The sequence below is a fragment of the Meleagris gallopavo genome, chromosome 21, assembly GCF_000146605.3.
Source record: "Meleagris gallopavo isolate NT-WF06-2002-E0010 breed Aviagen turkey brand Nicholas breeding stock chromosome 21, Turkey_5.1, whole genome shotgun sequence".
Lineage (NCBI taxonomy): Eukaryota > Metazoa > Chordata > Aves > Galliformes > Phasianidae > Meleagris > Meleagris gallopavo.
In genome coordinates this window covers 9,362,008-9,374,202 of record NC_015031.2, presented here as the reverse complement: position 1 = coordinate 9,374,202, position 12,195 = coordinate 9,362,008, and the positions used below count along the sequence as shown (strand labels likewise).

Below are 12,195 nucleotides of genomic sequence, written 5' to 3'. Positions count from 1 at the left end.
TGGGGCATCGTGGAGAACTAAGAACAAACCTGCCCTCACACCCCAAAACTGTCATGCTGTAGCTTTGATATGAGGGAGGGGCTGCAGGATTGCACTGGGAAACTTGAGGTTGTGATATGAGGTGAGTAATTGCCTGTCCCAATCTGAAACCAGCTGTGCTGATGGAAGGAAAGGAGCACACTCACCTATGTGTGGTGATGAGGAAACCTCTGAGCAACATCAGTGTGACTTCTCAGATGTGAGAGCAGGGTGAATAATGCAGAGAGGCAGGCACAGTTCCACCCCCCTTATCACCTGCAGGTTTGATTTGTTGTGTTTTTACTTTTGCTTTGGCTCTGTTTGAAAAATCACTCTGAGTAATGAAACTCAAACGTGGAGGTAGGCTGCTTTTCCTGCTGCATATGGTGCTTATTCACTGATAGTGTTTTGCAGCCATCAGATAGTGTGGGGTTTTCCCCTGCTATTAAACACTCAGCAAGAAGAAACATAATCAGTGTTGAGACCTTTGGGCTTTTGTGTACGGGGCAGAGACAGGAGGCTGAAGGCTTTCTGTGCCTGGAAGTGACCACCAAAAAGCAGCGTGGTTTATTCCTGGTGCTGCCTCATGTCTGTGTGGTGCTGCTGCCTGCACAGCAGCTGCAGAGCTCGATGGAAAATAGTGCTGCTTGCCTCATCAGCACAGAGCTTTCAGGAGCCGGGCTGCCAAGAAAGCAAATCCAGTGTGTTGTAATTGCTTTCAGCAAGGTGTTTTGTGTTTAGGAGGCTGGCTTGCCTGAGGGGTGGGATTTTCCTTCTTAGACTCTTTACCCATTTTTAGGGTGAGGTGTGAGGAGGCATCAGTGCTTGTCCTTTCCTTGGCCTCCCTGCTCAAGTGGTGTTCGTGGCATGGTGTTACATGGGGAATTGTCTTTCAAATGAGTGTGTGCCATGTTTCTTTGTGTGCTTTTCCAACCTACAGTGAATACCAGCAGACCAAGATACCAAGGGATCAACGTGTCACATCTGTGCCACCAAAATTAAAGCAGTGATGTAGGGGAAGCAGCCCCAAGGGGTGAGGTGGCTGCTGGCAGTGAGCTCAGTGCATGGCAAAGGAAAACATCTCCTTTCTTGGCCTCCAGCAGGCCCTGCTCAGCTTTCATTCCTGTGTGTGTGTTGGGACTTATCTCTGGCATTTGGAATCAGAAGGGGACCAGGGAGCAGCCATAACATGCCAGCACAAAGCTGCAGCCCATGCGTGCAGTGGTGTTTCAAGTGGCCACAAGAGCATCTCCTAGGAAGGCTGAGGGACCTCGCAGAGCTGCCTCCCTAACTCAGTGCTGGAATCCAGCATGAGGAGCAGCTGCCTAACAGGAAATAATTAATGCTCACACCCATTTCTTTAATTGTATCACCTTCAGAAACTGAAATCACTGGTTGCTCTGGCTGTCCCTCCCTCCCCCCCACCTCCCAGTTCCCTGGTGGTCCCGCGCTGTACCATTGGCACACTGGCCACGTGCTGGGGGCTGGCTTCTGCATTCCACCAGCACTAGAGAAGGCCTGGAAAGGATGCAGGTTCCCTGCAGCTCTTGCCATCTCTGGGATATTGTAAATCAGTTTTAAGATCCCATCCAAGCTGATGCTTTGCACCTAGCTTGCCAGCTTGGGGGACACAAAGGCAGCTGCTCACTGCTGTACAATGTGATAGGAAGCAGCAGTCGTGCCACGAATGCCAGCAGAGCTGACAGCTCTTCACAGGACAGGATGTGATATCTTTGTGCTGATTCTGGCATGCTAAAACCTTTCCTTTGCTTTTTCTTCATCCAGCAAGCTTACAGAATGCATTGTGTGTTTGGGGTTGAAAATGCTGCAAGCTGAGCAAAGTGGGCCAGGGAGGCAATGCTTTATTTCCAGCTTTGAAGCTTCCAAAGCTTTGAGACAATCTAGTAGTCCTGGTGGTTTTTTTTCTGTCTCTGGGAACATCAGCTCTTAAACTGTTTCCTACTGTTGAATTAGTGGGAGCAGTAGGTGGGAATGGTGACATTTGGGGGAGGGGAAGGCTGAGATGAATAGCTTTGGTATCATGCTGCTCAGTCCCTGTGAGCTCAGTGCTGCTGGGTTTGCAGGCACCTGAAATGGGGGATCAGCTGCCCCCGGCCCTGCTGCACTGCTGCTGGGACCTGCTGAAGCTGTGTGCCTCTGCCACGGGTTGTAGCAGTGCTGACATGGGGAAATCCTGTCTCTCACTGGTCCCCTCAAGGCCGAGCATCCTATAGATGAGCTGGCCCTTCCTGCGCTGTCTCCCTGAACGAGCCCTGTGCAGTGCTGAGAGCAGTGTCCTCGGGCAGGATGTGCCTTTGGGTGCCTGTCACCTCTGTGTGTCACTCCTGCAGTCCAACCCCAACTTCTAAATGCTCTTCCAGGGCACTGACTCATTCTCCCTATACTGAAACGTGTTTAAAGGAGGAAGGAAGAGGAGAGCAGTGACTGCTGCGTGCTGTGCAGCCTGCTCACAGAAGCACTGTCATCCCTCCCACCATAGTGGGGACTGCTTCAGCCCTGCTCTTCCAAGGCTGTAGAAGTCACCAGGATGCTCCCATGGGCACCTCTCTTGGCTGTCAGATACCTGCTTTAGGGTCCTGTGCCACTCGGGTCCTTCTAAGACTTTGTAGACCAATGCAGGAACTGATTTATTTTTCTTCTGCTTTTCTTGGTTTCACCAGTGGAAGAGCAATGGGCATTTTCTAGGAACAGTTATGGTTGCTTGGTTTTCGGGTGGTAGCTGTTGGGTACTTTGATGGAGTTGGTGCACCAGTGTAAGTGCTCTAAGGTTGGGCCAAATCTCCCTTCAAAGAGGAGTCCTTTGTCTAGGTGAGAGTTCTTCAAAGTAATTAGCAGTGTAAAGGAACTGGTGGATTCCCACTTTGAGCCGTGTAGTAAAGGAGATGTTGACCCATGGGCCGGGGTCCATTTCTGCCTAGTTTGCCAGTCTTTTAAAGGAACAGAGACTACTGAAATGCTTTTTACTTCTGTTAGAAAGATAAAAGACTTAGCAGCAGGGAGCCTGGTGAGACAGGAACAGGTGAGCACGGAGCGAGGAGCAGCTGGCTGGTGGATGGAGGTTTGTCATCTCGGGTGGGTGGAAGCAGCAGTGCTCTCTGTGCTGTGTCAGGTTTCTCAGTGGCCGTTTGCTCCGGCTGGGCAGCCAGGAGCCTGCATGTGATTTGGAGCTATTTTTGTGCATTCACTTTGCCCTCTTCCCTGCAGGGGATCTCCAGCAGCACCTGCAGGCCATGTTCATACTGCTCCGCCCAGAAGACAACATCAGACTGGTAGGCTGGCTTTTTGCTTATCTGTTCTCCTGAATATAAAGGTTAAGTTTCTCTGGACAAATACACCTGTGTAACTCATGGGAGCAGCTGTGTGTGTGTGTTCAGTGGTTTCATCGTCAGATCTTGGGAGTCTTCACTGCAACCACAAGGAGAAAAAAGCAGCTCGTTATAAAAGACCCACCTAATTGATTGTGCAGTGAGATAAACTGTATGCATAGCAGGCTGCCTTTGTCTGAGCCAAGTGCTGAGTAGTTTTATGCTCAGAAAGTTCTGTAGCAATTGTCAGAGAAGCTGGGTGAATTAACGTGGTTTCCTATTTAATGTCAGCAGTAAGTGTCTGACCAGCATGAATTCCTGTCCTTCCATGTCAGTTCAGTTGGATTCCTCACTATGCTCTATAACTGCTTGCATCTGAAAAGGCTGTGGCTTATCAGGAATGAACATGCAAGATCCCCATGAAGCTATGTAGCCATGCTAATCCCTATCATTCTGGTTTTCTTGGGAGGGGGGGCTGTCGAAAATGCATTGTTACCGTTTATAACATTGATGTGCATTAAAGACCACCAGCAGCTGGAAAAGAGCAGTGAGGAATCCTTCTGGGATGCGTTGAAGTGCTCTACAAGGTCAGGCACAGTGGCAGTGTCTCTGCATCACTCATCACTCAGTAGCCTGAAGTGCCTTTCCCTGTGTTGCACTGATGCATCTTAGCAACGTGTCTTAGCAGTGTTGCCATCCTTAGAAGTGTTACTCTGGCACCTCTGGTTTGTGGAATCCTCCTGAGCTGGGAGCTGGGCTGATCCTGTGGGGATGGCTAGAAAATAGCCAAGATTGCTACAGAATGCTTCAACTGTTAAAAACAACTGTGGAAAATAATTTGCTGTAAGCAGATTGTGGGACCTGCTCCCCACATCTGTCAGGCACACCTTGCTGTCATGAAAACGTTGGTGAAAGTGATGGGAATGGATGGGGGGTTCTCAGAGCCTTTCAAAATCCCAGCCAGGGTTAGAACCTTGGAAGCCATTGAACAAGTCATTGTTCAGCAATATCAGTGGCTACATTGTGTGATTTGGGACAAATTAGCCTTAACAGCTGAATGAGGACTTTGTGGGCTGAGACATAAACCCTTTTGTTCACAGCTACATTTGGAATGCTGAAATCTTGCGTGAGGTTAAGTTCGATAGTCTACTTGAATTTAATTGATTCTTGACGAACGAAGGGTGTGCAGAGCTGCTATGGACTCTCTCATAAAATAGTAGATACAAACGAGATTTGAAATATAAACAGTACTGAGAGAAATGCATTCTCTTCTTGCGTTGGCCGCTGTCACTCCGAGGGCAGACTTCACAGCTCGGAGGGCAGCAGAGAAATCTAATCCTCTAAAAACCTGCACTTATATTTTGGAACAACTCTTGTTTCTGTTGGAGCTGTTGGCAGAGCTTTGTAGCTTTCAGTGAGCAGAATCGGGAAGGGTATGAGTGTAAATGCAGTGGGAAGGAGGAAAATGAGTTGGAAGTGTACAAACTGATTTGAAGAGTTCCTGGGGAGCAGCAGAGTGGGGAGTTGTGCAGTTCTGTGCGTTTAATGATAAAAGAAGACTTCAAAAGACTTGAGCGCTTTTTTTTGGTCTTCAAATCAAATATCCCAGTGAGAAATGCATTCCTGTATGAAACACCTGTAGCATAAAAAAGAGGAAAGGTCAGTGTGAGCTTACATCTTGGAAGGTGCAGTTCACAAGGGCTGATAAAACAGCACATTGCAGTTCTGATGAAACAAGAATGTGGCAGAAGATAAGGTTGGCTTGTGGGTAGGTGAGCCTAAAGCTGAGAAAAACATTGCTAGTCCTGGAAGGACTACAGAGGACTTTTGGTTCAAGAAAACAAAATCGAGGGGAGAGAAGCTTCTCATCTCATTGCAGCCCCTGGAGCGAGGCTGTCCTCCAGAGATCGATTGGGATTTCAGCATCTTCATTTGAAAGGTATCAGCCCATTTAGTTACTTGGTGCACACCTACTGTTGGGTGAGAGTAAGAGCCAGTGCTTCATGAAAAGGCTGCTCACCAATCTGTCATCTGCTGGGCGTTTGAACCTTTATTGTAACTTTGGAGCTTGACTGTTTTATTATTCCAGGAAATTTAGCAGAAAGGATTATCTGCTCTGTTAATGGTTCTTCTCTTTGTGGGGAGGGTGTGAACTGGATGTAGAGAGCCACAGCAAGCCATACCCAGCTTGTCTTAATTGGCCTCTGAAAATTCCACCCCAGGGCTGGGAGCTGTGTGACCTTTGGCCGATGTTTGTCTTGCCCTGTTCTGAGGGTCTTGCATTGAAACCACATTTCTAATTACTGCTAGCCAAATTGGTTTAGCACAGTGAGTTAGCTTATGTTAATCCTCCGGCTGCTGGACCGTCCTTGAGCAGCAGAACGGAGCTCGTGTTGGGTGCCCTGGGCACGGGGCAGTGTTGGCTCCCTGCTCCTGTTTTGGGCAAGTCTCGGTTTGGATCTTTGTACATATGGTAACTCTGACCACCAGCACTTCAGTGACTGCTTACTGCTCCAGGTGGAAGAGCACCCTTTGTGCTGCACACACGGTTAGTTGCACAGACAGCAGAACTCACACCTTGAAGGCCTGACCTCTTTGACTCTCCATGTGACTCGAGTGTCCAAGTGACTCAAGACACAAGAAGGACAATAAGGCTGGTTTTAGCATGCCTTATCCTTAAGGGATGGAGTGGAGCACGGTCTCGCTGTACAGAGCACATCTGTCCACTGGCTTGGGGAGTCTGTTAGCTTTTGGTGCGAGAGAACAAGCCTAGAAAGTGCAGCTAGCACTGCCTCCTGCCTGCACTTGCTGCTGCACCTGGCACTGGGGCTGCTGCCACACGCTGTCATGAACTTTGTGGTGGGTTCTGCCGTGTCCCGTGGCTGAGATGTGGTGGAGGGTGAGATGTGAGGGAGCTGGGAGGTGCCGTGCTGGCCTCAGAACTGCAGGGTGTGCTGGGGAAAACAGGACGTTTCTGGGAGATCCCACGGGGTAGTTATTTTGTGAGCTTTTATTTGAAGGCTAAAATGACTGCAGAGAAAAAGCTCTGTGAGCATGAACTGTCACGGGTGGCCAAGAATGCTGACATGGGATTTGGGATGGTGGCAGTGGGGTCTTGAGGAGTTGAGGCTCTATTTGGAGGGGATGTAGAACACAGCTTCGAGCTGCGCTGTTCCGACAAGAGGAATTCAGCAGTGGGTCCCTGGCAGCAGGCAGGTGCCAGCCCACAGCTTGGGGCATAGCTGGGACACACCGTGTCCTGCTCAGCCACGTCTGCTCTCCACAGACCCCGCTCAAAGTTCAAAAAGCAGCTTAGCAAAAAGATAAACTCTGAAGCCAGACAGTGCCTTGAGGCTGTCCAAAGTTAAGATGCACAATTAAGACATTTCCTTTCTAGGGATGTCATAGTTTCTCTTGTTGGGACCCTGTGACTAAAATAATTGCTCGGAACAGAGTCCAAGAAGTATTGCAAGTAAGCATTGCATACTGTGAGTGTGGATAGCAAAGGTGAGCTCTGAGCCCAGCTTTCCTGGGCTCCTCAGCAGTGTGTCTGCAGGGAGATGTGCTCAGCCCACTGCGGCTCTTGCTGCCTTTTGGCTTCTGGAGGAGATCCAGTCATGGGTACAGCCCCATAACTCAAATCTCTTCCTGCCAGGTGTGCAGTGCTGAGATCTCTTCTATACTGAGGGAACTGCTAGAAAAGCTCAGAGGGCCAGCAGGAAGCCACGTGTCAGTTAGTCTAGCTGTCTGCCTGGGAAGCTGAGAGCATGTGATACAGACAAGCTCTGGTTGCCCAAATGTGCACGAGGGTCCCCAGGTTGGGGCTGCTTCTTGCTCACAGCCTTGGTGGGGCACAGCAGGCTGACAGCCAGGTGTGCTGAAAGCACAGGAACATCCCACTTATTCAGGAGAGCACTGTGAGAAGGGGAATAACTTGCTTCTCCCTCTTCTGCTGACCACCCAGCTGAGAATCAGGCTGGCTGGCCTCATGCATCACATCACTGCTTCTTTGGCTCTCGCTCAGTGTGGCAGGGTGGCTTGTAAAGGTAACAGTGTGCATCTTGCTGGCTCTGCTGCTGATGTTTCTTCTTCATTTCCCCAGGCTGTAAGACTGGAAAGCACATACCAGAACCGCACCAGATACATGGTGGTTGTATCCACCAATGGCAGACAGGACACGGAGGAGAGCATCGTCCTGGGAATGGATTTCTCTTCTAATGACAGGTACTCACGTTGTCTGGGTGGGGAAGTCCTTGTGTTCACCCATGTGTTGAGTAAAGTTCAGCAATCGCTGTCTGGTGTCTGCGCTTTCTGGGGACTGTTTCAGATTTTCCAGCCTGATGCCTTTCTTCAGATCCAGAGTTCCTCTTTTGCTTTTTGTAAAGAGGTAGCAAATAGGAGCAAAAGAACTCAGGTCAGCATTTCCTCCACGCCTCAGGCTTGTGTGAGTGCATGAAGTGCCCTAAGTGGCCTTTGAAAAGCAAGGTCCCAAAGCCCTGTGTCTGCAACCAGGCAAAGGGAGGACTTGCAGCAAACCAAAAAGCTGCAGTTTGAGAAGTTGGGCATCAGGGTTCAGGAGAGCAGCAGTGACTATCAACACTGTGCCAGGGTCATGGGAGCCTGGGCCTGATGGGAATGTCAGGGTTGCTGATGGCACAACTTGTCTTCTCCCCAAGCATTAGCGTGTCGTCAGGGTTTGGTGCTTTTGCTTCCTTCATTTTAATTGCCACTGACCTCTCCAAGGGTTGGGGAGTGTAAGTGGGAAGCAGCAGCTTCAGGCGTAGAAGGGGACACTGTTCTCTTGGAAGAGGGCACGGGGGGCACGGAGCTCTTTAAAAAAGTTAGAATAAGTAATGGTCTATTTTCTAATTTTTAAATTTAAGAAGAAAAAAGATATTCAAAACATTCTGGAAGTTTTAATACAGATGCTTTTTTTTCTAGCTCTGACTTAAAGCACAGAAATGAATCTCACTGCCGACCCTAGCTGCTAGAAACTACTTTCGGGTGGTTAGCAGGGTCACTGGAAAACCTTTTAGAACAGTTTGGCTAAAAGGAGATCTTGCAAGCAGCTTGCTGATGGTGACAGCCATGCTTAATTTCAAGTGGTTGGATTTGGATGCTTTGCTCAAGTGATGCCTACTGAAGAGAGCGAGCAGTCCCAGCCTGTGCGTGCACGTACAGCTGTAGCTCAGGGATGCTCTTATGGCAGTGTAAGAATAACTTGTCCTTGCACAGGTTGCTGTGAGCATGGAGCCCACTATTGGCTGGGATGTACCAGCACTGCCACCTTTGATAACTGAGAGCTCACTGGCATTCAGTCTTTAATAACATAGAGAGGTGGTTTTAGCTGTCTCCTAGAGTTACTCAGGTTCTGGATGGTCACTCTGATACACCCTCCCCTAGCCCACTTGCTATTTATAATTCCATATAGACTTGTTGCTATGGGCTCTGATAAGTGGTTGCTGAACAGTATCACTAAAAATACCCCGGCCACCTTGGGAAGCCTTTTAAAAACATATCTTTCCATGAGCTCATCTCATGTTGTCAACAGAAATAGCTGCATGCTGCAGTGTCTCCTTGTGCCGGCCGCTCCGAGGCGTGAGTTTCTGGGGCTTTGAGTCTGCTGACCCATGGAAGCCTCAGGTCTTGCCCTTTTCCCCTACTTCTCAGGGACTAGCAGGTCTGGTAGGCTCAGTGGAAATCTGAGGGCAGCTAGAGCAAAGCATAGGAGCAGGAGGCAAGTGAATCTGGCCCTTCTTGAAGACGGTGCCTTTGTTATGGAGCAGTCTTAGAGCTCTGTGAGGCTGAGCTTTCCGGTCGGACAGCCTGCTGTGGTTGTGCTGGGGTTCCCCTGCCCTTGTTTTTTTCCATCACTTAACTTCTGCTTTTTCGTTGGCCTTCTGCTCAGCCTTGCAGAAAGCTGGTGACTGGAGGCAGAGAGCTCTGAGCAGCTGAGAGAGGAGTGGGCTTGCCAAGAGGTGTCTGCTCAACCAAGGGGCTGGGAGGGGGCATGGGGCAGGAGTCAGCAGCAGGTGGTAAACTGCAATTGCTGACTTGCCCTGCTGACGGTCACCTGGCCATTGCACTGACCCCAGTTCCCAGCAGCTGCGGTTGGGGGACAAACAAGAAAACAAAGCTGTGCATTGCAAAACCAGAAGTAGAACCAAACCCACTTGAGCCTGGGAGGGACTAATCTGTAACAAAAGCCTTGAGCTGACCTAAGGCTGAGCCCCCCTCTCACCTTCCATGCAGAGCTTGCTGCTTCTCAGCCCTGTTTGCTCTTCTGGGTATATGTTGACCCTTAGAGCCTGCTTCAGAGAATACTTCTGTACCCTGTATCTGGGTAATAATCCTTGCCAGGCACCCGTACAAAACAACACTGGCTCTGTTCCTGAAGCAACAGTGGGATCTTCTTTTTTCTTTTCCTCCCAAATGAGCACTACCACCTGCAACCATTGCTGTGAAATTAGGATAACAGTGCTGTAGTAAACGTCCTGACCTTCTCTTTTTTTTCCTACAGTAGCACTTGTACGATGGGTTTGGTGCTGCCACTGTGGAGTGACACCTTGATCCATCTGGACGGGGACGGGTGAGTGTCTTTGTGCTTCTGGCAGAGGGTCTCTCTGTGCAGCACAGTCCGTGGAGGAGGGTTCAAATGATTTCAGAGCTTCAGCAGATCCAGCGGGCCTTCTGCTGTTGACCTGTGCCGGGTTAGTAGACCTAAAGGCCCTGAATCACAGCGTCTGTGGCAAGGAGCACCAATAATTGACTTATCTGTGCATAAACACACACTGAGACAGTGGCTCATGTGTGTGTTTAAGCTGGAGTAAAGGAGCTTTCACTGGCGAGTGGGTGTGTAGTGAAAGCTCCTTAAAGGGATCCTATTATGTGTTCCTCCACCACGCTTGCAGCAGGCAGCGTTCTGCTGAACATGAAATAAGAATGATGTGTCTCTGCCAAGTAGACGCCTGACTTGCAGGCTCCTGTTTGTGCCAGTTACAAAGGCTGTCCAGTGCAGCACTTGGAATGACTTTTCTTTCCTTGGTAGCTGCCCCAGGATCACTTTAGCTGCGCTCTGTTGTTCCCAGCTGTGGCACTGAATTTGTGTTGCCAAGGTAAACAGCACAGCACTGTCCCACTGCCTTAGCTTTGTTCCTGAAGAGCAACTGCTTAAAAAAAAAAGTCACCCTAGTGCTTTTAGTTTGCTATTTTGATCTGTTTCCTAGTTGAGCTCAGCAGTCTGCATAGGACCAGTCCTTCACAGCTCTAGCCTGCTGCAAACTCTATGCCGTAACTGGAAAGCTGCTTTTGGGACATGTTTTTACTGTGCCTCTTTTCTCCACAGCGGGTTCAGTGTATCCACGGATAACAGGGTGCACATATTCAAGCCGGTGTCTGTGCAGGCGATGTGGTAAGCACTCACTGTAATCACTCCCAGCCATCCTTTTTCCAGGGTGTTTTGGCTTCTTGGACTTTTAAAAAGCAGGTGCTGCTTTGCGTTAGTGGTACCCTGAGCCCTGTTCAACAGCCAGCACTGCCCTTCAGAGACAGGGAAGGAGGGCTGATGCCAAAGGACCAAAGCTGCTCACACCAGGGCACAGCAGTGAGCTGCTAACAGTGCTGGAGCTGCGCATTGCTCTCAGCTGGGGGCAGGAGGAATAGGGTCATTTTCTTTGCAAAGCACTGCTGCTTTGGATCCCTCCAAATCGGAGTTGGTTACTGACAGGAGCACACATTTGAAGTATTTTATCTGTCGTAAATCAAGAAACGCGCTCTGTATGTGTTTGAGAAGTTTCCCTCTTCAGTGAGACATAATCACTGTGATAGTGAGAAGGAAAGAGAAGCTGCCTGCATTTTTCTTTCCTTTTAGGGTGGTTCATGTAAGAATGTAGTGGCCATTAAAGTATTTCTGGCTCAAGCTGCTTTGCATTGCAGAAATACATCCCCCGTCAGAGTGTCAAGCTACTGTGTCACCCCAGTGGTTTTGACCTGGATCCTTCTGATCACAGTCAAAGATTTAAAACGAGCTAAAAATAGGAGAGGGGGATTTGTTTCCCAGCAGCAGCTGAAGAAACTTGTAACATCCCTTGTGCAGAGAGGAGGGAGGGCAGGCCCTTAAACACCTCTGTGAAGTCAAGCCCTAAACCCTTGGCTGTGCAGCTTTCTGTGTGCAGTTCCCATCTGTCCTGGCCCTGCACAGGAGGATCTGTCAGAGCACCCCGGATCAGGGACACTTGCTGTGCACTGTGCTCTGGTGCAGGCAGTTGCATCGTCTTTTGGGGGCTCTGCCTTCTGAATTGCGGCCACCTTTGCTGCAATCTGGACAAGAGGAATATGTCTTGGTATGCTTCAGTGAAGCGTGCAAAAATCCACACCCTGTCTAGACAGCAGCATAGGCTGCTGCACACAGCACTGGGCTCTGTACCAACTGATGGGACACGAGTAGCATCCTGGATTTGGCAGCTGCTTTGTGCTCAGTGCCATCCTGGTAATCCTGCAAGTATTTTTTCCCTTTCTAGGTCTGCTCTGCAGAGTTTACATAAGGCGTGTGAGGTGGCACGAAGCAACAATTACTACCCAGGGAGCCTCTTCCTCACGTGGGTCAGTTACTATGAGAGCCACATCAACTCTGACCAGTCCTCGGTCAATGAGTGGAATGCTATGCAAGATGTGCAGTCCCACCGGCCCGACTCGCCTGCCCTCTTCACAGACGTGTGAGTTGGTCTGGCTCTGCTGAGCTGAGCTGTTTGGCTGTCAAAGAGGAGCCCTGTTTCCACAGAGTTTACTCTTAACTAGGCCCTAATGAGGAGAGATTTCCTGCTAAGGGTAATAAATGCAACCCTGGTTAGGT

General features: G+C 49.5%; 1 protein-coding gene across 1 annotated transcript in view; it reads left to right on the top strand.

The window, feature by feature from the left end:
• The window catches only part of SSH2 (slingshot protein phosphatase 2), a 41,382-nt gene that overhangs the window by 11,541 nt on the left and 17,646 nt on the right, over positions 1-12,195 (top strand). Inside the window, 5 exon segments of the mRNA XM_031556497.1 lie at positions 3,244-3,308; positions 7,447-7,568; positions 9,865-9,933; positions 10,690-10,755; positions 11,864-12,058. Of these exon segments, the coding sequence (XP_031412357.1) occupies positions 3,244-3,308; positions 7,447-7,568; positions 9,865-9,933; positions 10,690-10,755; positions 11,864-12,058 (517 nt within the window).